This window comes from Cantharellus anzutake, assembly GCF_015039405.1.
Source record: "Cantharellus anzutake strain C23 chromosome Unknown EI90scaffold_50, whole genome shotgun sequence".
Taxonomy (NCBI): Eukaryota; Fungi; Basidiomycota; class Agaricomycetes; order Cantharellales; family Hydnaceae; genus Cantharellus; species Cantharellus anzutake.
Genome location: NW_024067000.1, coordinates 30,447 through 58,364, shown reverse-complemented (window position 1 = coordinate 58,364; position 27,918 = coordinate 30,447). Strand labels below are relative to the sequence as shown.

The window sequence follows — 27,918 nt, the reverse complement described above, 5'->3', positions numbered from 1 at the left end:
ATTCCAACGATCTCCATCTCCGTGTTTTGCGAGACAAACACGACCACCAACTTTCCGGACACTTCGGTCAAAACCGGACTCTGGATCTAGTACGTCGTGAGTATACCTGGCCGGGCATCTGTAACTTCGTCAAGAGCTACGTCTCCTGCACTTCTTGTGCCCATGCCAAAGTCCCCCATCATAAGCCTTACAGCTTGCTCAAACAACTCCCCATCCCCGAATGTCCTTGGAACTCCATCTCCATGGATTTCATCGAACAGCTACCCTCCTCTTCCGGATTCACTTCCATCTTGGTCATCATGGACCACCTGTCTAAACAGTGCATTTTCATTCCTACCCACGATACCATCACCTCTCCAGAACTGGCCAAGCTCTTTCTCCTCTACATGTTCTCCAAGCATGGAGTTCCTTCCCACGTCACCTCCGACAGGGGGTCCGGAGTTTGTCTCTCATTTTTTCCATTCACTTGGTAAGGCCCTCAACATCTGCCTCTGTCATATCCATCCCCGGCCATCGACTTCCGATCCCTCCGGTCTACCCCCGCTCCTTCTCCACTAACCTCGGAGCTCCCGTATTCCACAACTCCCTCAGTACCCCTCAATGGTCACCACCCCCTCCTTTCAATTTATTACCTATGCCTCCCTAAGTACGGAGCCCCGAAGACTTCCGGACAGCTCCGACGTCCACTAGCGCACTCCTGCCTCTGTTGGGCAATACACTCGCCTGCCCTGCAGAGCCCACCTTCAGGCCTATCCCTCCTTTCCGTTAACCCATAACCCAACTTGTCGGTAATATTCAGTCGGCTAATGTTTAACCCCGTTAGCTCCACTCCGTTCAGCTCCGCCATTTGCGGACCCATCTTCGCTGTAACCATATATATATCCAGCTTGTACATAGGTTACACTTCAGTAATAAAATGGACTAGAGTTTACCCTCTTCAGTTCTGGTGGCCAGTTAGTAAGTTAGGGCATGGACATGTTTTACTAGGCACAGCGCTCCTGGCATAAGTCGCTGAGGCTGAAGCCCTCCATCATGGAGACACTCCTTCGTCTCGACCCGGTCTCTGACAGCCTCCACTTCACCTCCGGTTATCATCCAGAAGGAGACGGTCAGACCGAATGGATGAACCAGATGCTCGAGCAGTACCTACGCATCTACAGTAACTACCAGCAGGACAATTGGTCCGAACTCCTGCCTCTCGTGGAGTTCACATACAACAATGCTCCGAATGCCACCACAGGTGTCTCTCCATTCTTCACCAACAAAGGCTACCATCCGAACATCACCATTCACCCAGAGTGAGACCTAACATCAGTATGCGCCCAGGAGTACTCTGTAGATCTCGACTCCCTCCATCACTTCCTTTGCGAGGAAATGCACCTTGCTCAGATCCATTATCAGGGCCCGGCAGACTCCTGTTGGAGTCCTGCCCCAGCTTTCGAAGTAGGAACCTCAGTCTATGTAAAGGCCAAGTATTTCCGCTCCACCCGACCTTCCAAAAAGCTCTCTGAGAAAAACCTCGGCCCATTTGAGATCATTGCCCTCATAGGAACTCACTCCCTCACTCTCTGCCTGCCAGAAAACATGCGAGCCATTCACCCAGTATTCCATGTCTCGCAGATCAAACCCTCCATCCCAAACATCATTCCGAACCGCCACCATGTCAGGGCACACACCCTGACTAGCCCGCACCCGCACCTGCATCCGGACCCGGACCCGCTTGTGCGCTCCGCCTCGCATGCTCCGTGTGCCGCATGCTCCGGGCCCGGTTCCCACTCTTCATGTGACTTCCAGGTATCCCCGGAAGTTTTCGCCATATTGGGCCACTGTGGGAAAGTGAGAAGTTAACCTTCTTCTCACTTTCTTACCCACAGTAGAGTTGTGCCCTGGACAGGGCTGTTCACAGGTTAGACTGTGGGCCATAGAGAGGGGTCATGGGGACCTGGGGTCTGTCCCCTGACACACCAGCCACCTCCGCCTCCCATAGAAATCGAAGGCGAGATGGAGTTCAAGATTGAAGAGATACTCGACTCCAAGATCGACCGACGTAGACGCAACAAGTTGCTCTACCTGGTCAAGTAGCTAGGCTATGAAGGGACCGATGAGGAGACACAATGGCTCCTTGCCGGCAAACTCGATCACGCCTCTGACCTCATCGAAGCGTTCCACTCTCGTTACCCAGATAAGCCTGGACCTGAAGCCCCTTAGGAACCCCGACTCCTCCCATCTCTCCCTTTCTCTCCACTCCTCACTTCCATTTTCATTTTTCCTTTCTGTAAGTACAGCTCCCCTCACCTTACTAATTCTGGGCCTTCAAGGGTTCAGGCCTAAGAAGGGGATACTGTCATATCCATCCCCGGCCATCGACTTCCACTCCCTCCAACCCCTCTGGTCTACCTCCACTCCTTCTTCACTAACCTCGGAGCTCCCATATTCCGCAATCACCTCAGTACCCCTCGATGGTCACCACCCCCTCTTTTCAATTTATTACCTACACCTCCCTAAGTATGGAGCCCCAAAGGCCTCCAGACAGCTCCGACATCCGCTAGTGCACTCCCGCCTCTGCTGGGCAATACACTCGCTTGCCCTGCAAGCCCACCTTCGGGCCTATCCCTCCTTTCTGTTTCTGGGTTATCGCCTACCATTTCGTTAACCCTGTAACCTGACTCGTTGGTAATATTCAATCGGCTAATGTCTAACCCCGTTAGCTCCGCTCCGCCATTTGTGGGCCTGCCCTCGTTGTAACTATATATATACTCAACTTGTACATAGGTTACACCTCAGTAATAAAATCGACTAGAGTTTACCCCCTTCAGTTCTGGCTGCCAGTTTAGTAAGTTAGGGCACGGACGTGTTACTTGGCACAGCGCTCCTGGCATAAGTCGCTGAGGCCGAAGCCCTCTGCCATGGAGACACTCCTTCGTCTCAACCTGGTCTCTGACATGTATGTCCCATGGGGCATAGAGAATGTCGTCCTATGGACGTCGTCTGGATCCACACATATTTGTTCATACATGTCCGACATATCGATCTTAGATCGGTATGTTGCTCTGGCGACTGATTCTTGGATCAGTCGCATGTCTGGCATTGGTGTGACATTGTGGATCATGTTTGAGTTACGATTCCTTGTGTCTATTACTGTGCACAAAGATCCATCTGCTTTGCAGATACACAGTAGTGGGCATGCTTGCTCACTGCTCATGGGATACCACCATCCTGCTTTTACATAGCGATCTATTTTGGTCGCTAGTGCTTTCTGCAGTGCTGCAGGACATCTCGGGGTGTTTTCCCGAAATTTCTTGTTCGGATCCTTTAATGGGATTCGATGGTTCATGTTACAGGAATGGGTTCCGGGGAACCCAACCTGAGCTGTTCGGCTCACTAATGGAGGTGGCTGCATAGCCATCAGAGAGAGAGCGGAATAGGATGAGTGTATGGAAGTACAACCTGTGGGTTGGCCAATGGTGACTTGGCGCTCATGGGAGCGTACCGGTAGCGGGAGTTGTTGGGGAAAGTGGGCTGGTGGACCAGTGCATGGTAGTGGGTGACTGTGGGAAGTGGGACCTGCAGGTGTGTGGCCAGGCATCCTGGAGCTGCCTGGACCATATCCTTCTCCTGAGGAGGTGGGATAGGCTACAGTTCCTGATAGGGAACTTCTGGTTGCATGGGAGTAACCACTCAACCACCTGGTGGACTGGTGGGAGCGGGCAGCAGGAGGTTGGGTATGGGAATGCCCTCCTCATTGCGGTTTTGTCATGGAGAGGATGAATAGGGAGGTGGACATGGTTCCAGGGTTACAGGTTGAGTTTACAGTGGTGGCACAATGGTGAGGATGTTACAATCGCGGTACAAGGTTTGTGGGTTATGTATTCAATAATGATCAACATCTCGGCATTTGCCATACATGTCATATGACTTGTGTCTATCTAATACAAAGGTTGTAATGGCCAAGGGAAGTCCCTTGGAAATCAACAAATCCCCCAGCCAGCACCAAAACCCAGTGGGAAAGCTTGGCATGGGGTTTGGCAAAGAACAAAGTGAAGGGAAGGAATTGTCTTACCTGTGTGCATGGTCCATAGGAATCTCCATTTCCATAACAGTTCACCTCCCTCAAGGGAGGCATTTCTAATGGCGCTGCAAGCAGGGAGAATGGGCAAAGAGGCTGCAGGGGCACAAGACCTCTGAACCTGAGCAGACCACCCTCACACACACACACAGGTAACGAAAGGGGAGGAGCGAAACTGCAGCATTGACAGACTCACTGGTGGACCTTCCTACTACTAGGTCTGAAAACTCAAACTTCCGTGAAAAACCAACTAAACCAACTGGTGGACCTTCCCTAGGGCCGAGCAAGGCATCCTGCCTTCTCAACGTCGCCCTAAACCTAACTGAACTCGTTCACACGCTCCCAGACACGGTACTGTCGGACTGGCACTAAAGCGGGGAAGGAGGAGAAGATCTCTTATCATACTGAATACATGTTTGTATATAACCAAAGCTAATGTCCGAGCAATCCGACGGTGTTAGGGACGGACAGAAACGGACAGAACAAAGAAAACAACAGACAAGATGAAATATATGGGTGCGGCCACACAATCGATAGAATTCAACGATCTCCACAACGGCTGCACCAAATCACCCGATGCTGGACTTGTTCGACTCGTCTTGACGGTAGCTTTCTAACGATATAGAATGCGTCTGGATCGGAGAAGAACTGGGGAGATATGGTGAAAATATTATAGAAGTGGCCCGATATGGAAACTAAGTGGCCGTAACCTGGTCCGGAAAAATATCAAAAAATACAGAGATGATGGGGGAAGTGCAATGGGCTGGGGGATTGTGTGTCGGGTCCCAGGTAGCATCTGTAGACCGTTATATGGTGGTGTTTGGGTACTACCGGCTCATCCCTCCCACAGCACTGGCACCATTACAGTTTCGAATTTCTCTCTCCACCACTCCCTGAGTATTTTGAACTTGGGGTTGTTCATGGAGAGACCTTCCAGATGTGGTACGTCTGGAAGTTCTAGTCCTTCTGGACTAGGGTTGGGCCAACCTTCAGGGTACTTTCTTTTGATTACCCTGAGGTGTGTTTTAATCCTGCCTCCCTGTCAGGGAGGCTTCTTTTTTGGTTGTTCTCGAGCTCTTGCTCGAGTTTTCCATCCATGTGATCTCGTCGCATGATCTTCACTGACTCCAAGGGTATCTATGTTGCCCTTGTTCACTGTTCTCACTTTGTGGGACCGGAAGTCTAAACTTACCTGGTTTTTGTTTACCAGGGGGCACTGAATATGGCATCATATCTATCGATGTTAATCACATCAAAGTAGTGTTTTTCTACGTGGCCATTGATCTCAACATCCACATTTGTTCCAAACAGGATCTGTGATCTTGTTCCTTTCATCCCCATTTGAAGGACGACTGGGTTCTCCAATTGGAGAATTGGGATATGGACCGCGCAGACAAAGTCCGGCGATATAGCGTCCATTTTGGCTCCACTGTCAAATAGCGTGTAGGCTTTTATGCCTGCTATTTTTATATGAGCCATCAGCGTTCTCTTTGTTGAGAGTGGTCTGTTTGCAGGGTATTTTCCCGCATCTTTTGAGATGCGGAATTTCGCATCAAACAAGGGGGTCTGTGTCATATCCATACAATTCCGACCTCCGCTCCGGGCTCCCGGAACTCCGAACCTGACTTCCGGAGTCCTACTTCCCTTCCGTCACCTCCTCCTTGCCGACTCCCAAGAGGTTACCCCACCTCCGGCTTGGACACCACCTTCGGTCCGACTCCAGAACATTCCGGGTCCGACCCCAACCTCGACACCTTCCAGACAAGTACGCAAAACCTATGCTCCCGACTCCGGACCTCTGCTCCGGAATCTCGTTCGCGTCTCTGTCTCCGGAACCTCCGGTCTTAGCTCCGACCTCGGACTTTGACCCCACCTCCGCTTATACCCATTGTATTGGTTAGCTCATTCCATTTAATTATGTTTGCCAATATTCCGGAGTTTAACTTCCGAGTTCGGACTTTCCGGACTTATGTCGGACCTTGCAACTATTGCATTGTCCTATTCAATTCCGCTATTCTCCCTCATTCCTATTTGGGCTGCTGCTTCCTTTCTATTCAGTCAGCTAGCCATTCCCCACTCCCAACCTCCTTCCTTCCTCCTTGGGCCTTGGCCCTTCATTCCTCCTTTGAGAAACACCATTGAGTCAAACCCTTGACCCTCGGTGTTGTTCCTCTTTCCATCTCCCTTTGTCTCCTTTCATCCTACCCTCGCTCCTTTTGATTCCGGACCCCTCCTTATATACAATGTACATAGTAACTTGTAACCTCAGTCCGAAATCGACATGAATTCCCCCCAAGAGACTTTCCCTCTGCTAGATCCGAAATTAGGGACCCCTAGGACAACCAGCAATGGCACAGTGCTCTGCCCGAGTCGCTGAGGCCGAGGTCCTTCCATGCTAAGTCTCCGATTCCACTCTGGAGTCGTCCGAATCCGCCCATTCTAACAGTCTGGGTTTCGATGGACTTTTGGTCCTTCTTCCCTTTCTCCTTGTTTTCCTTGGGTACTTTGGTGTATTTCCCCAAGGCATCTTTTCTTGGTGCTTCCACCAAGGCTTCAGCGACTTTCCCGTCTGCTGTGTTTTCTAACTGGCACGCTACAGCCAGTTTGATTTTATAATTTAATCGACAACTGACATTGGGCCCATCCTTATGGTCCTGATGTTGACTTCCTCACCCTCTGAGTCAGGTGAGTATTGAGGTCCTTCGTATGGGTCCTCTACTTCAAAGTTTGATGCTCCGGAGTTACCAGAGTTGTTCTCTGCTTTTTCGTCTGATGAGTCTTCCGACTCTTCTTCTGATGCATTCGCGATCTCCATGGCAGCTATGCACCTTGGTTTTTCATCGCTCATTGCATTATGTTTTGGGCAATCTTTTGTTTGCCCTATTTTGCTACATTTGCCACAAATTGGAACTGACTTTTGGTCAGTTTTCCTCGAGTTTTTCGAGGATGTATCCTCTTCCCATCTGGATTTTGGCTCTTTGTCACGACCATGCATTCTGACCCAGATGCCGGCCCTTATTCTGTTTCCTTTTGTTTCATTTTGTCACCTGACCCATTCAGTTTCTTACTATATATATATGTATATTACATTATTATAACTTTAGTCTGAATATCAACATGGTTTGTCCCCCCTAACAAGGCAGCCCAAGCCACTTCGAAATGTGGGCACTGAGACAGTAGGTGGGCACAGCGCTCTCTTGGAGTCACTGAGGCCGAAGCCCAACCCTGGAGCCTTGTCCTGCCAGTTATCCCCGTTTGCTGACCCGTACCTAACACTCTTCAGCCTTCTTTCCTGATGGGAGAGCTCTACCATGGCTCGTGGTTGCTGTAGTGGTTGTTCAGGTATAATATCCTGATTTGTAGGCTGAAGACATCTTCAGCCTGTCGATTATCTCGTCTACACGAGATATTGCTTTCAACATCTCCTCATTTGAGGAGAAGTCTGCTCTGATTCTGTCATGAGCAATCATTTCCCTCTTCCATTCGAGGGGAATGTAGTTTAGGAACCTGGCATTGAAGGACACCTGGTCTGGCAGTGTCACCATCTGGGACACTGCTTTAGACAGTTCTAAGTAGAACTGTTTTAGGCCTTTTTCCGCTTCATATTTAATGTTGTGGTACTCCTTTGTTGCATTCACCACGGCAGAGGCTTTAATGAAGGTTCTCATCAATATGTTGAGAACTTCAAGGAACATACCCTCATCTCCCCTGAGGAGAGTTTCATCTCGGAGTCTTATTCCGAGGTCGAACGCAGGTCCCCCTAATCTGCAAATCAAGCAGTCCAGATGGACTTCATTGAATTGGGGACCTTTGCATCCTTGTGAGGCGAGGAATCCCAGTAGTTTTGTGAACCACTGCCAGAACGATTCCATGTCATTCTCCCCTGACCATTTCTTGTCAGGAAAAGCCGGCCCATTTTTTAGAGCTTCAGGCTTCACTCCCTCTGGGTAGGGGGTGAGTAGTCTCACTTCGGCCATTCTTATGGCTTTTTCATACCATTTCTCCAGGTACTCCTCTTGCTCCCCTGCCTTCGCAGGGTCGCTATCCAATGGAGATCTCTCCTTTGGGGGGGTTTTTGCTGGGGGGAATCTTCCTCGCAGTGTTTCTTTGGTTTTGGGCGAATTTGCCTGAAGTTGTATTTGGATTCTCTCATTGTTTTGAGAGAGTGTGGTTGTGTTACCTCTCTGTTCGAGAGGTTCGTCGAAGGTGGATGTTTGGTTGAACCTTTGGTATGTGCCGATTCTCCTCCTAATTTCTGAATGGTGCCTTCTTTCAGCATTGTCTTCTCCTATCCTTGGAAGAAGGATCTCCTTAGCGTCTCTGTCAAGTTGCTGATGATACTCCAGTGTACTTTCACTGGTGGTTCTTTTCGTGAATTTTTCATGAGTTCTGGTTTTGTCCTGGCCTGTGGCCCAGGGGTATTTTTTTGTTTCCTCACTATTTTGTGAGAAGTTTATCTCCTTCAGCAAGTCCATCTGCTCGCTGATTTTGTCATTCAACGCATCGACTGCGTTGGCCATTCTTTCTAGAGTTATCTCTAGACAAGCTGTGCTATTGTGGCTCATTTCCTCAATCTTTTTTTGATTGAGTTTATCGTGTTTATTATGCATGATTCCTGGTTTTCCAGGAGGAAGTTTGGTTGGGCGAGCAGTGACTCTCCCCAGTTGACATTGCCGCTTCTGGGGGTTCCAGAAGGGGTTCTTGGAGTGAAAACTCTGTCATATCCGTGCATTCCCGATCCCGACCCGACTTCCGGACCTCCTCCTTCCCCAGCTCCGGAATCCTACCCTACTGCTGTCCGTTCCAATATTCACCTTCAGTCCTGGCACCATACCACCCTTCACCTCCCATGCCACCTCCACTCCTCCGTCACTCTCTTGTCCTATCTCCGTCCGCTCCAATAACCACCTCGGACTGAACACCACCCCTCTCACCACCCTCCTCCTACTCCTCCGCTCACTCCTCCGCCCCCTCCTCCGCTCCCTCCTCACAACACCTCCACCCTTCCATCATCCTCCTACTCTTCTCCCGTCCGCTCTGATACCCACCTTCGGATCTGACTCCTCTCCTCTCTTCCTTCCCCTCTCTTCCTTCCCCTCTCTTCCTTCCCCTCTCTTCCTTCCCCTCTCTTCCTTCCCTCTCTTCCTTCCCCTCTCTTCCTTCCCCTCTCTTCCTTCCCCTCTCTTCCTTCCCCTCTCTTCCTTCCCCTCTCTTCCTTCCCCTCTCTTCCTTCCCCTCTCTTCCTTCCCTCTCTTCCTTCCCCTCTCTTCCTTCCCCTCTCTTCCTTCCCCTCTCTTCCTTCCCCTCTCTCTTCCCCTCTCTTCCTTCCCCTCTCTTCCTTCCCCTCTCTTCCCTCTAGTCCTCTTCCGCCGACCTCCCACCAAGTTACGACCTTCCACCGCTGACCTGTACTTCGTACTTGGGCACCGCTCGTACCTTTGCTCCAAGCCTCCATCATAGTTCCTACCTCGGTCTTAGTCCATTGCATTGGTGACCTCATACTACGTAAACACCATTGCCAATATTCCTCGGACTTTCAACCCTGCCTCCGTAAGCTCCACAACCTCCGAGCTTCGCGGATCCTCTTCGGCACTTTCGCTGCTTGTAATGTATCTCTTGCGTTTTCCCCTCATCCCTATTTGGACTGCTGCTTCTTCCCATTCTAGCCAGTTAGTCATCATCCCCACTTCCCCTCATCCTCCTGCCCCTCTGGGCCTCGCCCTCCTTACCTCCTTTCGGACGTATCACAGGTTCTGTCTTATGACCTTTGGTACCGCTCTGCTTCTGTCACCCCTTTGTTCCCATTCAGACGCCTTCATTCCAATTCGGTTCCCCTTCATTTCCTTGTGCTTTCGCCCCCTCCATTATATATATCGGCGCTTGTACATACTTGCAGGAGGCTCAGTCCAAAATCGACCTGAAATGCCCCCTAGAGACTTCCTGCTCGCCTACTGTGAAATTAAGGACCAAATGGACAAACAGCAATGGCACAGCGCTCCGCTTGAGTTGCTGAGGCCAAGGTCCCTCCACACTAAGTCTCCGATTCCACTCCGGAGTCATCTGAATCCGCCCGTTCTAACAAACTCCACACTCGCTTTGTTTAGGCAAGGCCATTGCAGGGGGTGCTTCCCTTTCATAGAGGGGTCTGTTTGCTGGTTTTTCCTTACTTTTCCGTAAGGCTTCCTCAGCGAACTCCCTCATTTCAGTTTGCCTCCTCTTCATTATCTTGGAGACCTCCTCTGAGGTTGGCAACCTTGCCTTGTCTGGCATGGCATGGGGTAGTGTAAACAGTGGAAGTTCTTTTGGAGCTTCCGTGCTCTGGGAGATCCTGCTCTCAGGGCGTTTTTTCGCGCCTTCTCGGGCTTCCAGCCTGAGAAGAAGTTGGTCTTTGTTTTCCATCCTCCATTCAGACGGAACCTGGAACAAGTCCAGTAGTTTTTCGGATAGCCAATGCAGAGGCTCTTCCCTCTGTTTCCCTTTATCTGCCTTTGGGGCTTGACTTGGGGACATGGGGGAGGACTCCAGGGGATAGTGGGGCCCTGGAGTTTCCTGTGACTCTATCCAATCAGCTTTTCGGGCTGATCGTTCAGTGCTTATGCGTTTATCGCACAAGTCGATCACCTCCTGAGGAGATGAGGGATCTTCCCCAGCTTGGGTTAGTGTCAGGGGACGACTCCTGGGTCCCCATGACCCTCCCCTATGGCCCACAGCCTCAGGTCTGGCCAGCCCTATCCAGGGCACAATCTACTGTGGGTAAGGAGATGTCAGGGACGCGTCCGGGGTGGAGGGGGCCCGGCTGTAGCGCCCGGCAGAGGGACCCTCTCGGGGGACGAAGCGGGCGCGCATACTGATGGGCCTGATCTGGGACTGTAGTCCCTGGCCACTTAGACTGAAGTGGAAAACGTGAATTGTTATTAAAAGGAAGAACTACACTACTTACCTGAAGTGGAAAACATGAGAAGAAGGTTACTTCTTCAGTTCCCACTTCAGGTACATTTATGTACATGCGGCTTGGGTCACATGACAGGTGCCACGTCATCTACGGAGAGAGCCGCAGCCATCTGGGTATCCCTGCGGGGGATCCCGAGGGCATCCGCTGCAGGTGCGCATGCTAGGCGTAGCAGGAAGTCGTCTGGGGTGTCCGAGCCGGATGGGTCAACAGTACAATGATACAGGGGAAGGTGGTCTGTGTAAATAGAAAGAATAAACAGAAAGGGAGAATGAAATAAAGGAGAAAGAGAAAAGAGGGAAAAGGGAGGAAAAGGAGGAAGGGGAAGAGGGAGGAAGGAGGGAGGAGGAAGGATGGGTAGCGGGGAGTGGGTGAGCGGGTGAGGTGGGCCCAGGTGGGCCTGGGTGGAACCGGGTCGGGCAGGTGTGCCCTGACAGGAGATGAATAGATAAACAGTAGGTAAGGTACACTTGCCTACTGTGGGTAAGGAGATGAGAAGGAAGCTAACTTCTCATCTTCCCACAGTGGCCACCATATCAGGAAAACTTCCGGGGATACCCGGAAGTCACATGAAGGCAGGATCCGGGGCCGGACCATGTGGCGCACGGAGCATGCGGCACAGGAATGCGCACAGGAAGTGTAGCAGGTCCGGATGCAGGTCCGGGTCCGGGCTAGTCAGGGTGTGTGCCCTGACAGTTAGATCAGTATGACATGGAGTTCTAGGGGTATTTGTCAGGGCACACCCCCCCGACCCGGCTCCACCCGCCCTCACCCAGTATCCTGCTCACCTCTACTCCCCACCCTTCATCACGGTTCCTCAACTCTTGTTCTTCTTTCTGTCCTTTTGTTCTTTTGTTCCTTTGTTCTTTGTTCTATCTTTATCTACACAGACGACCTTTCCCCATACCTATGTATTATTGACCCACCTGCGATGCGCACATGACACACCCAGCCCTGGACGACCCGGATGGCCTCACAGTGCAACCCAGCACGCACACGTGCAGCACATGCCCTCGGGATCCCCCATGGGGACACCCAGATGACTGCAGCTGTATGTGGGGTGACATGGAAAACCTCATGTGACCCATAAAGGTACCTGGGGTGGGAACTGAAGAAGTAACCTTCTTCTCACAGTTCCCACTTCAGGTAAGTAGCATAGCCCCCCCTTTTTTAATAACAACTCACAGTTCCCACTTCAGTCTGAGTGGCCAGGGACCATCGTCCCGGACCGGGCCCGCCAGTATGCATGCCCGCTCCACACCCCGCATGTCAGGGGATGACTCCCGGGTCCCCATGACCCTCCCCTATGGTCCACAGTCCTAGGTGTAACTAGCCCTGTCCAGGGCACAACCTACTGTGGGTCAGAGATGTTATATATAAGAGAGGCAAGTATATACAACTTGCCTACTGTGGGTCAGAGATGAGAAGGAAGTTAACTTCTCATCTTCCCACAGTGGCCACCATACATCGAAAACTTCCGGAGATATCCGGAAGTCACATGAGACCCGAGACCCGAGGTCCGGGCCATCCGGCTGCACTGAGCATCCGGCACAGGGCGCATGCGGGGAGCGCAACAGCCGGGTGCAGTCGCAGGTGCAGGTGCGAGTGCGGGTGTGGATGCGGGTATGGGCTAGGTCAGGGTGTATGCCCTGACACCGCAACAGCCTCAGTGCTGGGCATTACCCCCAGGCCCCCTTGACCCCGGACATGTCCCTGACAGTATTGGGCCCCACACTTACTCCACGTAAGTTTCTAAAACCTTCAGGGGCCAGCCCTGAGGTGGTTGCTGTTTTTGGATCGTGTTGATCCTTGTCATCGTCTGATGATGGCTGTTGATTTGAATCTCCCATGATGGGAGATTGTGGTTTCTTGATGAACTGCTCATTTCTTTTTATCGTCACTGCAGATGTGACCTTGCCCTTGCAGGTGTGTTTAGGTGCCATTGGCGCTACCAAGTCAAGATGTTAAGATTGATAAGTTCTAGTGGTTGTGTTGTAAAACACACCTCATACACTTAAAAAAGTGTGAGGTCTCAGTGGGTAGCTCAGCACACAGAGCCGTAAGTGATACAATGGTGTGTATTTTACAGTGGTGTGTAAGCAGTTAACCAGAGGTTACCACTTACCCACATGACTATATGTATCTTTAATTACATATGGCTCGGGGTTTGGGGCTATTGCCCTGACAGAGTTGGAGGTGGTTGCAGAATCCGGAGGCTCCAAGGTTAGTGATGAAGGAGCAGAGGTAATCCAGAAGGACCAGAGGTAGTGGAGGGTGATGGCCATGGATGGATATGACAGAATGCAACAATGGGCGAGACTTCTGACTGATTCAGGTAAGATGTGCTCAGACCTGAACTAATTCCATTGGTGTTACATCAAACCATAATGTCAGGAACATGCCAGACGCGTATCCGGGTGACCCGCGAGGCGCGCGAGGTCATCCGGGCTCGTAAGGTCGGAGGGGCAGGACTTTAGCTTCAGCGACTCGGGTGGAGCGCTGCGCTTCGTTCTTACATTGGTGTCCCAATTTCAGACAGAAGCCTTACGATGAGGATAAGAGTTTAGAGGGGGAATCCAAGTCGATATACGAACTAAGGTACATCCGGTGTAACCTACACGCATTATAAACACAAGAAACTAAATGAGACCGGCCCAGAAGGAGTGGCGGATCAAGTGTGATATTAATGAATGAAGAAAGGAACAAATAATCAATATCGGCAAACTTGGTCAACAAAAGGCAAGCAAGGAACAATAGGAGGAACAATAGTCTGCAAGCAGACAAAAGAGAAAAGGCCATCCAGCTGTCTAGCAAGCCATCCGGCTGGGGGCAGACAACAATGAAGCAGGCAACCTAGGTTGGTAGGTACGCGTGCGAGGGAGGAAGTGCGGATGAGGGTGACAGGTGGACGGATGGGTGGACGGATGATGATGATAGCGGGAGGGACGGACCAAGTGGCACTAGGGTGCATAGAGGGAAGTGATGGATATGTCGGGTCGTGACACATAACAAACTTGCTATGCTTCAGGTTATCCACAGTGAGGAGAGCTCTTGAAGACTGAGAGCCAGATGCAAGTTTGCTCTTGCTCAATGCCAATGTTGCACAAATGAAGCATCTCTGCCCATTCGTCTATTGTAGCTTCCTGTAATGATAGATGATGGAGGTTGGCACTGTTGGAGGAACCGTGTGCTATGGGAGGCCGGACGAGTTTTCGTACAGCCACATTCCCACATCCGAGTGAGGAACTCGCCCAGACAGCCACATTCCCACGCTAGCGTGACTACTTAGTCACAACACCTCTTTTATATTATTTCGGACTAACCCGTGCCAGGCCACGGATATATTCATTCATTTGAATTCATTTCCTTTTGCCTCAGTTCTTCACGCATATTAGCTGAGACTGAGGTTAGTTACATTCCTTTATTACTATTTCCTTTATTATTGTAACTTACAATCCAGTAAAAGTTTGGGAAAGAGCGGCAGGGGCCCATGACCGTTCGAGTTCCAGCTGGACAGCCACGCCGGCCCCTCTGGAACCCCACGGAATCCCGGAGGGGCCCGATCCGCCCCCTGCCAGGCTCTCAGCCCCGGACGCTACACCCGGGTGAAGGGTTGTCCAAGAAGTCCTAGAGACGCCATGCCAAGGACATGGGCAGAGTGGAAGTGAGAAGTCACGCTTCTAGGTAATACAATTTAGTTCTTCACGCATATTAGCTGAGACTGAGCTTCACGCTTCTAGTCCAGCTCCGAGATCAAGTGTCGCTCATGCACTGCCTGCAATGGGTGGCTTGGTGGCTATACCGAGGCCAACTGGCTTTGGCTTCACGTGAGTGTGAGAGCCAGCCGCGAATGACTGACCCCCGGGCCCCTTTGGACCCCACCATAAAACCATTTTCTCAATGCATGGGTGCACGGGTGCATGCACTCAAACACCGAAATAGTATCTAAGAATGTAGGTTGGCTGGTAACCCCATGATACCAATTTACATTGACTGGGTCACAAGTAGTAGGCGGATTTGAATTTTGTCTACCTTAGTGTCATCAGTCTTCAAATCTGGATCCGGAGTACAGTGTTTACATTGAACACAGCTGCCTTTCATTTCGTACAAAATGACCAATGACCAGCATGAGAAGTTCCACCAGGGTACATCCTCCTTACAGAATCCTGTATCAATGTTTCACTGGGCTCAAACATTTCAGGGACATCCTTTGACAACCTCAGCAAGGCATCATATGTCGCAACATCCTGAGGCCTAATGGTGCGAAAAGTCCTGGAAGAAGCCCTGGCACACCAAACATCAAATGATGTGTAGGCATTCTTCCGGTATATAGGCAGCTGTTTGCCTTGCCTTGCTGGCTGCGTCCGTGGAGGTGGCCCTATAACAGAAACAATGGATTTCTTCGATGCCAGTGCAATCACCATCCGAATCACTGGGAGTGTTTTCTGTTTCTTGGGGAAAATTCCGAGCTTGGACGGATCCATTTTGTCAAACAAGTCTTGCGACGGTTTGGTTGAGTAAGAATGATCATTCTTCGACTGTATCATGAGGACAGTCATATTGTCCGCTTGCAATACTGTGTCTTTGTAAAGAATTGGAATGACCACATCAACGCCACCTTGATTATCCGCACAGACAACTCCGACACCCCGGGCAGCAAGCTTAAAGAGATAGTTGACAGAGAGTACCTCGAAATCATAAACCTTGATGAAATGCGTGACGTAGATGCGTGAGCTCTTGAATGTCTCGGCAAATGATCTGTTGCGGCTGCCGTTCAGCAGCATTGAAGGCAAAGAATCCTTGATCGACGTGTCATAGATGTCGCGGGCAAAGAGAGCCTGAAACAACGAGGTCACCATGACCCCCCTGGCTTCCATTCCCCTTCCCTAGACATAAGGTCATCTAGGGTGTCGATAATAATGTTGCAGGTAATGAGTTCTCCCCGATCTCCCTTACTTATTCCAGGCCACTGCAAGATGTCTTCTAACATATGACAGGACCGGACCGTATCCCGGATGGAGCACAAGATGGTGGCCGCGGCCTCGGTGAGGATCGGTTCGGATGCTGCAACCGTGACGACAGACTCGAACCCTTCCTTGACACCCAAGCATACACGCATGTGCCTCTCGACTTGGCGCATCTGGTCCCTTTCCGCCTCCGCTCGTTGCTGACCAGAGTAAACGGTCGTATTGAAGTCCAGGACAAGACGATGAGACATCACGGCAAACATTTCCGCGCGGGCCAAGTTGTCCCTTTTCCATGCACGACAGAGAAGTTTCTCAATAGCAAATGTGGTGATTGTCTCTTTGACGCGGTCTCCGCCCGCTTGGTAGCGTGTTAGCCATCTGCGATGACATGAAGCCATTATAGCGAAGAAAAATTTGGGAGAACGCACAAGGGACGACCTAGTGATAACCTATATGATAACTCAGTGACATTATCCAGAGTCATGACCCCATCAAACTCCTTCGCCATGTGATCAAAACCCAGTGCGCTGAACGGTTTGATACTGACAAGTTCACCTTTGAGAATGCGGCTCGATGGATCAAGGTGAGATGGTGGGGAGAACTGGTCAGATTTTCCTGTTGTGGACAAGAAGAGACTCCAGATAGGAAATGTCCTTAAAGCCCGCAAAGCGCGTCTCAACGACGTGAATGGAATCGGGTCTCCACCAGGATTTGGAGTTGTCAAAGTGTGGGCTTCATCAAACGCCAAACACAACACGGGAGTATGCTGTGCACTCTGGTAATCAGGAGCGATCTTTTCTAATACTCTTTTGATGACAGAAGTAAGTTCAACCGTACCTTGTGTATGAGAAAGACATTATATCAGTCAAGACCGCGCTTAGGGAAGCAATGGGGAGTACCGTTTGTTTTTGTCGTGAACTTCCCGGGCGGTGTTTTCATTTCTGGAGGAGTCATCGGCCTTACTGAAGATAGCTGCCTCGACTGTGAGGGTCATAGCGGCGACATAGAACAGACGACTTGCCTTATTCGCTCTGTTCAATACGTCCTTGTAAAATTGCACACGCAGAGGACCTTGCTCATCAAACTGCTGTCCAACTGTCATAAAAAGCCGAAACTGCTCGGCAAGGGATTCAGGATAGTTCTTTAATGTGGCCGTCTTCTCGGCATCTGAGAGCTTAGAGGACTTGATCCTTGATTTTAGGTCATCAAGGACGTCAGATAGTTTCTCGAACAACGCAGTGAGAAATGCGCTGAAGCGATCATCGCTCGCAAGTTGTGAGAGGCCAGGGTATGTGAGCCAATGGAGGATAGCATGGTCAGGGGCTGGATATCCTAAATCGAAACATCAGAATCACAATGAAGCGACCGTGAAGAGGATATCACCTTCAACTCCCTTACGGAGATTGAAAGGGACTACAAAGTGGTACTTGGAGAACTCGTCGACCATTCGCGATTTCCCCATCCCAGACGACTGCACGACTGGTAAGAGGCGAGCATACACATTAGGGCCACATGGTCCCGTCATGTACAGGGAAAGAATGTCGGCAGCGTTTCCTTTGTATGTGGAAGACCATGACTTGACCGCCGCTGGAATGGGTTCATAAAGGAATAACACCAGCAGGCGACACTCTACCCACCATCTTTGGATAACTGAGAGTCAAGTATCACTTCAAGATCCGCAAAACCCGCATGCTGAACAGCTGGACGAAGAATTTCTGCAACGACAGCTGATCAAAACCATCCAACGACGGCAAAAACCTCCGGCGCATACTCAGGTTTCGTATGTCATTGAATGATTCTTTGTTCCACGCTTCGTCCAACTTAGCCCCCAGCTCCGGGTGGTTTGTTATTAGAGCACTCAGCTCATGTACATCTTTCGAGACGAGTAGTCCATCTGACTGCTGCACAATGCTTTGGAGAAGAGCAAGACGAGTGCCACCTTGTTGGGAAAGCATGCCAAGATTTTTGTAGACCTGCATGTTGCGCAGGACACGATCGTTCAGACTCTGGTGGGTGGCTTCGTCCAGGTCATCGGGAAGAACCGCAAGAGTCGTCTTGGGTACACGTTTAGAGGAGGGCTCACCCATTGGCGGTCCGAAGTCCAAATTGGATCTCTTTAGAGCTGACTGATTCATCGACACCGCACCGTGCGGATATTGCCGGGAGGCTGCACTGAGGAACATTCCCACGCTCAAAGACTCTTCGAGGTTGACAGGGGTGGTTGAGTGACCGCCCACAGTTTGGTCACGCAGGGTTGGGCAGACCAGCGTCTGACCGCCCGTCATGGTCGAATGCCAGACTGTTGGAATACGAGTCACATGATGAAACTGAACCGGAATATCCGGGAATATTCTAGGGGTTACTAGGCGCCTGCGTAAGCGCTGGGCATAGAAGAGCCTGGAATATTGTTGAGAAGTATAAATATGGGCGCTGGAGCGCCGTGTGTATTTGAGTTATATTTCTTTCTATATTACATCTGGGTTGCGAGTGAAACCGCCGAAGCGGGTTGCCATATTTGGAACGGCGCGTTTACAACACAGACGCTCGGTCTGATTCACTGACTGTCCATGATTCAGTCAGCTCTAAAATGATCCAATATCGGGCCGCCAATTTGCACTCTCGCGGTTCATCCCACTGTCCTGCACCCAGCACTTGCGCTACATGAGCCCGACAACCTTCTCTCATGGAAATTATCCTCTGTTCGGAGACAAAAAAAATATTTTTGCACGGATGAGAGTTTATTCCCGCTACTCATTCCAAACGACAAGCAGTACTCTGCCCTCGATTACTACCATCACTGTACGTAATTATTGGTTGAAATATATATATGTAACAACATCATTTACTTCTTCCGATCTCACTGTGAAGTAGGACTTCCTGCAGTCAGACATGCTCTTGAGGCCCAATATTGAGGCCAAAGACCGTTCCTCTGTTTACAGCTAACTAGCCTTTTGTTTGTAACCATGTCTTATTGGGTTTGACAAAGACGTTTGCCATATATCAGGAAACTAATACAGGTGTGATTTGAAACTCTCACGGTCCATTGGCTGTTCCAGAGCCCAATTGGGGACTGACGTTCGAAGGTGCTTGGGCGATCCACAGTAAAGGATGCTCATCTCGACATGTTAACGAAAAAATCGGCAGATGTCATCGCTTGGCGTACCATCGGCAAAATGACGTAAGTCACAATATTTCCTACATTTTACATAACAATTGAATGGTAGAATCGGCTTATGTAACCGGTCGTTCACACATCGCAATCTGATTCCGGGGCTCTTTCGTTGTTTCTTCCATTCAGTCTGACAACACAAACAAAAACCCCTCACTGCCTCACATGCCTACCGCATTTGTCACTGGGAGCGTTTGTGCCCTGGTCTTCGTTTGAAAACCAGGAAACAGGACAGACCCAGTAAGGGGTGGTGTGAACAGCCCCCACACCAGTTCAACCCATAACACTGACGTTCCAGCGCAACCTGGGCATCCCAAACAGGTTCCCGGCGCTTGGTTTTCGACATGCACATGATGGGCTTTGGACTTGCATGGGTGAGGTGTGAAACACATGGCTGGGAGACGCTAGAGGTGAGTCCCTTTTCCGATCGTTCAACAATTCGCGTTCGTTGCCCATCAAAAGTGCGCTATGGCCCCCAATGCATACTATATGCGTTCCCTACAAGTCATCCCCGATCGGAGTCCAATCGGGCACTCTCCACGACCGTCTAAAGGATCCCCTTGCAGGTGCATCTACAGCTCAACGACGAGGGGGACTTCCTTCCTCCTTCCCCCATTCAACTGCTTCCTTTTGTTTATTCCACAATCCACTCTGCAAACATGAATGCCGAGAAGTCCGCCACCCCCTTCACCTTTCCCTCGTCCTTCAGCACCGCCTCCCATCCAAAACTATCAACCTGGAGCCCCCATCCCCCCATTTTTTCTTTTGTTGTGTACATAATTCCCACTACAGAGTAGCGGGTCTTGTGGGCTTAGACTGAATTGCCATGGTCCTGTTCCATGTTCTATTGTAATCGAACATGTGATAGAGTGAGTAACATGCATATGGAACCATTTATGTAAACCCTTTTTTTTCAGGAGCTGTTCCACCATACAATCTAACTAATAGATGACAATACTGCAGATCTTGCAAGTCCCATAGGTTGTTATGAGCCTGGGGCTCAGATGTTGAGACCCCGCTCATGAACCGACACGTTCAGTGTCCATCTTATTGGCATGCGACAACACTCCCTCCGCTCTGCTGCCTCGTCCGTTGTTGATCCCGACATCATCCACACATTGCTATGACCATGCCATGACTACCTCCACATGCACTCTTGCCCCATCCCGTCCAGTGCCACTGGCAGTGCCGACACAATGGTCGCATTTGTCCTTCTGCATCTTCCCTCCACTCTGCTGTGACCACCTCCATCTGCAACACATCCTTCCAATGGCCCCGGTGCTCATCTCTCTCCTCCATCCCGATGCATTCTATGCAGGCATCCTTCATCGGTTCCTCCCACCTTGTCACATTGCCCTCATGATATGCCATTGTGACGTCACGTTCCATTCTCAGCTGACATGCTGATGCAGAGGTTCGCCCTTCGCACTCGACGATCCTACCCCACCTCCCGCCACTGCTCCCCTGCGTTGAGTCGGGACACGAGTTACATGCAGTTCCGCATTGGTATGCTGTCAATGGGCCCATGCATAAAATACTATGTATGTACATCAGATGTGGCCAAGACCATCACTTTTCATGTCCCAGCGAAATATGTCATTGTTAAATGCAACTGTCGTCCTCCAGGGAAATATCATCGATGCACATGGTGAGGGGAAGAAATCGTTGAAGCTAGGGCTCGGCCTTCTGCAAGTTCTTCGATTTTGCGGACAGGATCCCATTGTGGCCACACGTCCCGGTCTGAGGGAAAAACTGATGGATCAAGGCTAACCAGCGATGGGTGGGTCGATTGGAGCTAGATGTCACGACCCGGCGTTCCCTGGGGTCAGACGACCTCCTCCCCAACCTTCTCTCAGTCCCGAACACTCCCCGCACACTCTGCTCACTGCCCATCGCCGCCTAACCACTTCCCGCCACCTCTCCACGACCCCTCTCCTAATTGTCATTGAACGACCTAGTGGTGCAGAGCGCCGCGACCCTTGTCCCATGTTTCACTGCACCTTGTTATCTTGCGGCAAAGGTCACGTTTGACCTTCGCTGTCTTGAACACGTGCTCCTTGTTTGTTTTCCTTTTTCTTTTCTCCGCCTGCAATCTCCGTGAGATCTGGCGACTTATTCCCTATTCAGTTCCCTAGCGCTTATATACAGCTTGTAACTAATGCTTGTACTGTAGTTTGAAATCAACTAGACATTCACCCCTAAGCTTGCTTCTGTTCCCGTAAGACCTCCGACCTTCTGAAGTATCGGGACCACGTCGAGAATGAGGCGCAACGCTCCTCCTCGAGTCATTGAAGCCGAAATCCCGGCTCTCTCGCCTAAGTAGCCTCGGCCTCGAGATCAGTGAGGTTATTCCTCGCTGAAGCTCGGTTGTGTATAGGATGCCTGTATCACTAGCGGGCAACATTCGGTCGCCTATGGCTACCGTCGGCGAACCTTTGCACGGTTCTGACACTAGAGCTGCTCTGATCAGGTGGTTTGTGTTGATTACCGAGTGTCTGTCTCGAGCTGCGATTCATGGTTGTTGCCCAGGGGCATGGCAATAGGCTGGGGTGGAGATTTGAGTGGATTTGGGATGCCTTTTTTTGAAACCTGAATTGGGCCAAGCTTGTGTGCAACAGGCAAGCAGTGAAACACTCGGGATGTTAATTCCACTATTAACAACGCCCTTACGAGAGGATGAGGCCAACTTGTTGGACCTGCTCGAAGTCGTGTCTTAGTAGTGCCTGCCACAAAATTTCTAACACATTCTGGACTGTCCAAACTGTCAGGGACTCGTCCGGGGTCGAGGGGGTCCGGGTATAGCGTCCGGGACCGAGAGCCTGGCGGGGGGCGGATCGGGCGTGCGTACTGACAGGCCCGATGTGGGACAGTAGTCCCTGGCCACTTAGACTGAAGTGGAAAGTTGTTATTATTATTAAAGGAGAAATATTGTACTACTTACCTGAAGTGGAAAGTTGAGAAGAAGGCTACTTCTTCGGTTCCCACTTCAGGTTCGTTTATATACATGCGGCTTGGATCACATGACGGATGCCACGTCACCCTCGCACACAGCCGTAACCACCCGGGTGTCTCCGTGGGAGATCCCGAGGGTATCTGGTGCAGGCGCGTGTGCTGGGCATAGCGGGAAGTCGCCTGAGGTGCCCGGGCCGGGTACATGGTGGGCGCGCTGCAGATGGGTCAGTTGTACATTGATACAGGGACAGTCATCCATGTAGAATAAAGAGAGAATAAAGGGGAAGTAAGATAAGGAGAAACTGAGGAGGGGAGGATGAGGGGGAAGAAGTGAAAGGGGGAGGGGGTAAGGAAGGGTGGACTGGCGGGGTACTGGGTCAGGTTGGGCTGGGTGGAGCCGGGTCAGGCGGGTGTGCCCTGACACAAACTCACACAAAAACCTCCTTCCACCAAACCCTACTCCCACCAATGGGTTCTCAACTAATGAATATTTTCTCCCAGCTCTCTCTTGGTTCTGATCTCACTGTGGTTTTGTTTGTCGGGACCGGAATGTTCTGGATAGCCAACGGCTCCCATATCTGAGACTCACGCACTCACATCATGTCGCCCCAATACCGTAATCCCTTCACACCAGAGTTTCACAAGCCATTCCGCGATGAATACTTTAAGTGCTGATGCAAAATGATTGGGCTTTCACTTGACCTCAGACTACAAATAGGTCCCCACCGAGTCCTGATAGCTCTGCTGTTACTTTTGTTTTCTTGAACATTGTTAGACATGTCAGACTCCATGGTGGAATAAAGAATGGGGGTTCGTAAGCAAAAGTGCCATATACCATCCCTCTCCCTTCAGAGCTGCACAATTGGTAAAACCTCTACAATTGACAGCCTTACATATAACTGGAAGGAGGGGACAGGCAACCATTTGCCTTTTGGGCGAAACACCTGATTTGCAAATGTTGTACTATCAGTAGCAACATAGCTGACAATGACAAAATGCTGTTTACTGACTCAGTTGGGACTTTGTATACAATTTCCATACCAATGGGACAGTGAGTGAGTCCTTCCGGAAGTGTCGACCCAAATGGTAACAACATAATGATCAGGAAAGAGAAATGAATGAATGCGTGGGGAGAGTGAAACATACCCCATTGAACAGGATCAATCAGCACATTATCCTGGATTCTAACCAGGTCACCCTTGTCACTGGACCTCAGAGCAATCATGCAGTCAGATCTGCATCCCTTCTTGGGCAGGATCTTTCTGCATGAGCAGAAAACATTGGGTTCATTTGTAAATATGGACCAGTGTACACGAATGGTGTCTGTAATGATGTAAGTGGAATGAAAGACAAGACAGCCAGATGAGGACATACCCATATGGTTTGGGAAGATGTTGGAGTGCTAGAACAGGGATGAGGATAAGGACTGATGTGCATGCTCTCAACTTGAAGGATGTTGATGCTGACCTTTGGTGAACAAGCAATGATCCATGGCATTTTGCCAGGGAAGCTGGTAACAGAATAACTGCTGGGTATGGAATCTAGAGAAGAGAGTCGGACTAGGTAGAGAATTGAAGAGTGACCGACTATGAGGGAAAAGAAGAAATACTGGAATGTTCCGGACCTACCAGCGGTTGGGTGGCTTGGTTGCGGAAGCAAACATTTTGGTCACGAGTCCAAAATGACTCATCATGGCAATGTGGCACAGGGCTGTTTGCTGCCACAACCAACTTCTCTCTTAGAAGCCCATGGGTGTTTGTCAGGGCACACCTGCCTGACCCGGCCCCACCCGGCCCCACTTCACCCGGTACCCCACCACCCAGTCTTCCCCTACCTCCTTCCCCCCTTCTTCTTTCCTTCTTCCTCCATTCCACTCTCTCTTTACTTATCTCACCTTCTCTTTATTTTCTCTTTATTCTACACGGACGACCTTTCCTTGTATCAATGTACCATTGACCCACCTGCAGCGCGCTCACGACACGCCCAGCCCGGGCGCCTCGGGCGACCCCCGCTATGTCCAGCTCGCGCGTTCACAGCGGACGCCCTCAGGATCCCCCACGGGGACACCCGGGTGACTACGGCTGTATGCGAGGATGACGTGGCACCCGTCATGTGACCTAAGCCGCATGTATATAAACATACCTGAAGTGGGAACCGAAGAAGTAGCCTTCTTCTCACCCTTTTCCACTTCAGGTAAGTAACATAGTATTCCCTTCTAATAATAATAACACCCTTTTCCACTTCAGTCTAAGTGGCCAGGGACTGCCTCCTGAGCCGGGCCCGCCAGTACGCACGCCCGCTCCACACCCAACGAGGCTTCTAGTGTCGGGCGTCTCACCCGGGCCTCCTCTACCCCGGACGCGTCCCTGACAGTGTTGCAGTGTTAAATTTCTTGGGATACAAGTGTATGCTGAGGCCAACTCACATTGTTGATGTTGAGTCTTGCAGCGCTAAGATTTACTTTGTTTCCCTTTTCTGGATCAGTTGTTACTAAAGTCAGTGCACATTGATAGTGCCTGACTATAAAACACCAATTTTTTGGACCTTACAACTTCTCCTCAGTTCACACATAGCGGACTGAGGTGAGTCTAAGTTTTCTCCTTCCCTTATGTGTTTAACAACATGTATCTAATATTCGTACACCAGCGTCAACATTGCTAGGTGATTACTTCCAATATATTTCTAGTTCACACATAGCAGACTGAGCGTCAACATCGCTAGTCCATCTTTTTGTCTTATATGTGGAACCTTGGCCAATGCTTCTCATGCTTGGCAGGTGGCTTTTGCATGAAACATTAACATTAGCAAGCCCAGTGCTCAGGAATTTGAACAACTGGCTTTCTAGCAGACATTCCTCCCATGCCATCACCATTAGCTAGGGAAGCTCCCTTTCTGAGTGTACTCAGCCACTGAGATGGCTGATTTGCAACATGCAACAAAGGTGGGGGAGTTGCCTAAGGAATTTCAGCAATTTAGAGCTACTCAAGTCAACATCCCCATTCAGTGGTTTGATGTCAGGGACTCGTCTGGGGTTGAGGAGGCCCAGGTGTAGCATCCGGTGCTGAGAGTCTGGTGGGGGGTGGATTGGGCATGCATACTGACAGGCTTGATGTGGGACAATGGTCCCTGGCTATTTAGATTGAAGTGGAAAGATGAGAAGTGAAGAAATTTCACGTTGCCCTGCGGGACTTACTCTGTGAGATCCAACTGAATGATACAGTTCAGGTCACAAGACAAGGACATAAAATCATGGACAAGCCTGGCATTGAAACCAGGACCTCTCAGTGTGCTACCATTACACAACTCACCCATTTGACCATGCCGGTATAGGCTGTTAAACTCTATACTGATGGGAACAGATATCCATTCTCCAACAAGAAGAAGGCTACTTCTTTGGTTCCCACTTCAGGTATGTTTATATACATGTGGCTTGGGTCACATGACAGATGCCATGTCACCCTTGCACACAGCCATAACCACCTGGGTGTCTGGTGTGAGCACGCATGCTGAGCACAGCAGGAAGTTGCCTGAGGTTGGGTACATTGGTACAAAGGAAGGTCGTCCATGTGAAATAAAGAGAAAATAAAGAGGAAGTAAAATAGGAAGAAAGTGAGGAAGTGGGGATGAGGAGAGGGAAAGGAAAAGAGGGAGGAGGTGAGGAGGGGTGGACAGTGGGGTACTGGGTAAGGTGGGGCCAGGTGGAGCTGGGTCAGGTGGGTGTGCCCTGACATTTGATGGTTGATGGTAAGTGCTAAACAGTAATGGTAGTGCATGTTAGAACCGGGCAAGAGCGGACGATTCCGGAGTGGAACCAGAGACTTAGCAAGGAGGGTGTTAGAACTGGGCAAGGGTGGATGATTCCAGAGGGGAACCAGAGACTTAGCAAGGAGGGACCTTGGCCTCAGTGACTCATGTGGAGTGCTGTGCCATTGCTGTTTGTCCATTTGGTCCTTAATTTCAGAAGCAGTGAGCAGGAAGTCTCTAGGGGGCATTTCTGGTCGATTTTGGACTGAAGGTCCAAAACAAGTATGTACAAGTGCCTGTATATAGTGGGGAGACGAAAGCACAAGGAGGTCCAAATCGGAACAAAGGCGTCTGAACAGAGACAAAGGGATGATGGAAGTGGAGCAGTACCAAAGGTCATGGGTTAGACTCTGTGGTACATCCAAAAGGAGGTAGGGAGGGCGAAGCCCAGAGGGGCAGGAGGATGAGGTGAAGTGGGGTTGATGACTAACTGGCTAAAATGGAAGGAAGCAGTAGTCCAAATAGGGATGAGGGGAAAGTGCAAAGATACATTACAAGTGGTGAAAGTGCCTAGGATGGTCCATGGAGCTTGGAGGTTGCAGAGCTTACAGAGGTTGCAGAGGCAGGGTCGAAAGTCCAAGGAATATTGGCCATGGTGTTTATGTAGAATGAGGTCACCAATGCAATGGACTTAAGCTGAGGTGGAGTCAAAGTCCGAGGTTGGAACCATGATGGAATCTCGGAGCAAAGGTACAGGCAGTGTCCGAGTATGAGGAACGGGATGGTGGCAGGAGGTTGTAACTTGGCGGAGGTTGGTGTCAGGGCACACCTGCCTGACCCAGGTCCACCCAGACCCACCCAGCCACACCTCACCTGCTGCCCCGCTGTCCATCCCTCTCCTTCCTCCCTCCTCCCTCCTTCCCTCTTTCTTCTCTTTTCTTTATTTCATTCTTCTCACCATTCTCTTCCTGTTTATTCCTTCTATCTACATGGACCACTTTCCTTTGCATCAATGTACTATTGACCTGTCCAGCCCAGACACCCCAGATGGCTTCCTGCTGTGCCCAGCACATGCGCATGCAGTGGATGCTCTCGGGATCCCCCATGGGGACACCCGGATGGCTGCAGCTGTCTCTGAGGATGACGTGGCACCTGTCATGTGACTCAAGCTGCATGTACATAAATGTACCTGAAGTGGGAACCGAAGAAGTAACCTTCTTCTCACATTCTCCACTTCAGTCTGAGTGGCCAGGGACTGCTGTCCCTTTCTGGACCTGCCAGTACGCTGTAACGGGTCTATCACCTAGACTCGAGACAGAGAAAGGGGGGAGGGTGGTAGTGAATGCGTGTGTGGTGGAGGTTCGGTTCTTTGGGTCCTGGGGTGCTAGTGGGTCTGTTAGAGCCTCAACTCAACACTCACCTACGTCTCTCTTGGATGTCAAGGTTGAGGGTTATGAGGAAAGGGGTCTCAGATGTAAGCAAGTAACTCAGGGGAGGCGTTAGAGTCGTGGATGGCGTCTTTGCCACTTGGATGCAACTTCTGCTTTCTCTTTCACGGGTCTATTCAATACTAACTTGTTATGTACAAGTTGTTATCTAGTTTATATATGTTTGAAATGAAATGAATGGACTGGGGGAATGTAAACGGGCCGTTAGGCAACCGTAAATGATGAATATCCAATTGGGAACAAAGAAACAATAAAAGAAATATGAATGAATGGGGAATATATCATAACGGGTCCGAAATGGGAAATGTAAAAGTTAACTCCGCAACCCTTCGCCACAGCGCCCGCCTATCCTCCCGTCAGCAACCTCCTCGTCTCCAGCTTTCCAACGAGCCCCTATTCGTCCCATTTGGTGCAGTACTTCTTGAGATGTGGCCATTGACAGGTGCTGTCAAGACCACGTGAGAGTATACTCCGTGCTGAACCATCCGGGTATGGGATTACCATTCTGGGAAATGCTCTGGGGGTGAAGAAGGGTGGTAGAGCATCACTATCGGGTGGAAAAACGGCTGGGTTGTGAGTGTGGGTATTGAGGTCTGGAGAGGGGGTGAAATTGGCGGCATGGT

At 50.4% G+C, this 27,918-nt stretch overlaps 2 protein-coding genes across 2 annotated transcripts; both read right to left on the bottom strand.

The window, feature by feature from the left end:
• Positions 1-3,160: 3,160 nt before the first annotated feature.
• EI90DRAFT_2860609 (uncharacterized protein) lies at positions 3,161-5,515 on the bottom strand (the record flags this gene model as incomplete). Its single annotated transcript, XM_039053799.1, has 2 exons — positions 3,161-3,564; positions 5,284-5,515. Coding segments are annotated over 2 exons (636 nt in total), but the record flags the coding sequence as incomplete, so codon positions are not given.
• Positions 5,516-15,015: 9,500 nt separating this feature from the next.
• On the bottom strand, positions 15,016-18,145 carry EI90DRAFT_3072219 (uncharacterized protein). The gene is made up of 7 exons (XM_039061360.1): positions 17,754-18,145; positions 17,620-17,697; positions 17,366-17,569; positions 16,946-17,314; positions 16,411-16,819; positions 15,908-16,360; positions 15,016-15,881 (listed from the first exon to the last, which is right to left on the bottom strand). Exons 1-7 carry the CDS (start codon positions 18,115-18,117, stop codon positions 15,113-15,115), a joined length of 2,646 nt encoding a protein of 881 aa, XP_038912386.1. The 5' UTR covers positions 18,118-18,145; the 3' UTR covers positions 15,016-15,112.
• Between the last annotated feature and the right edge of the window lie 9,773 nt (positions 18,146-27,918).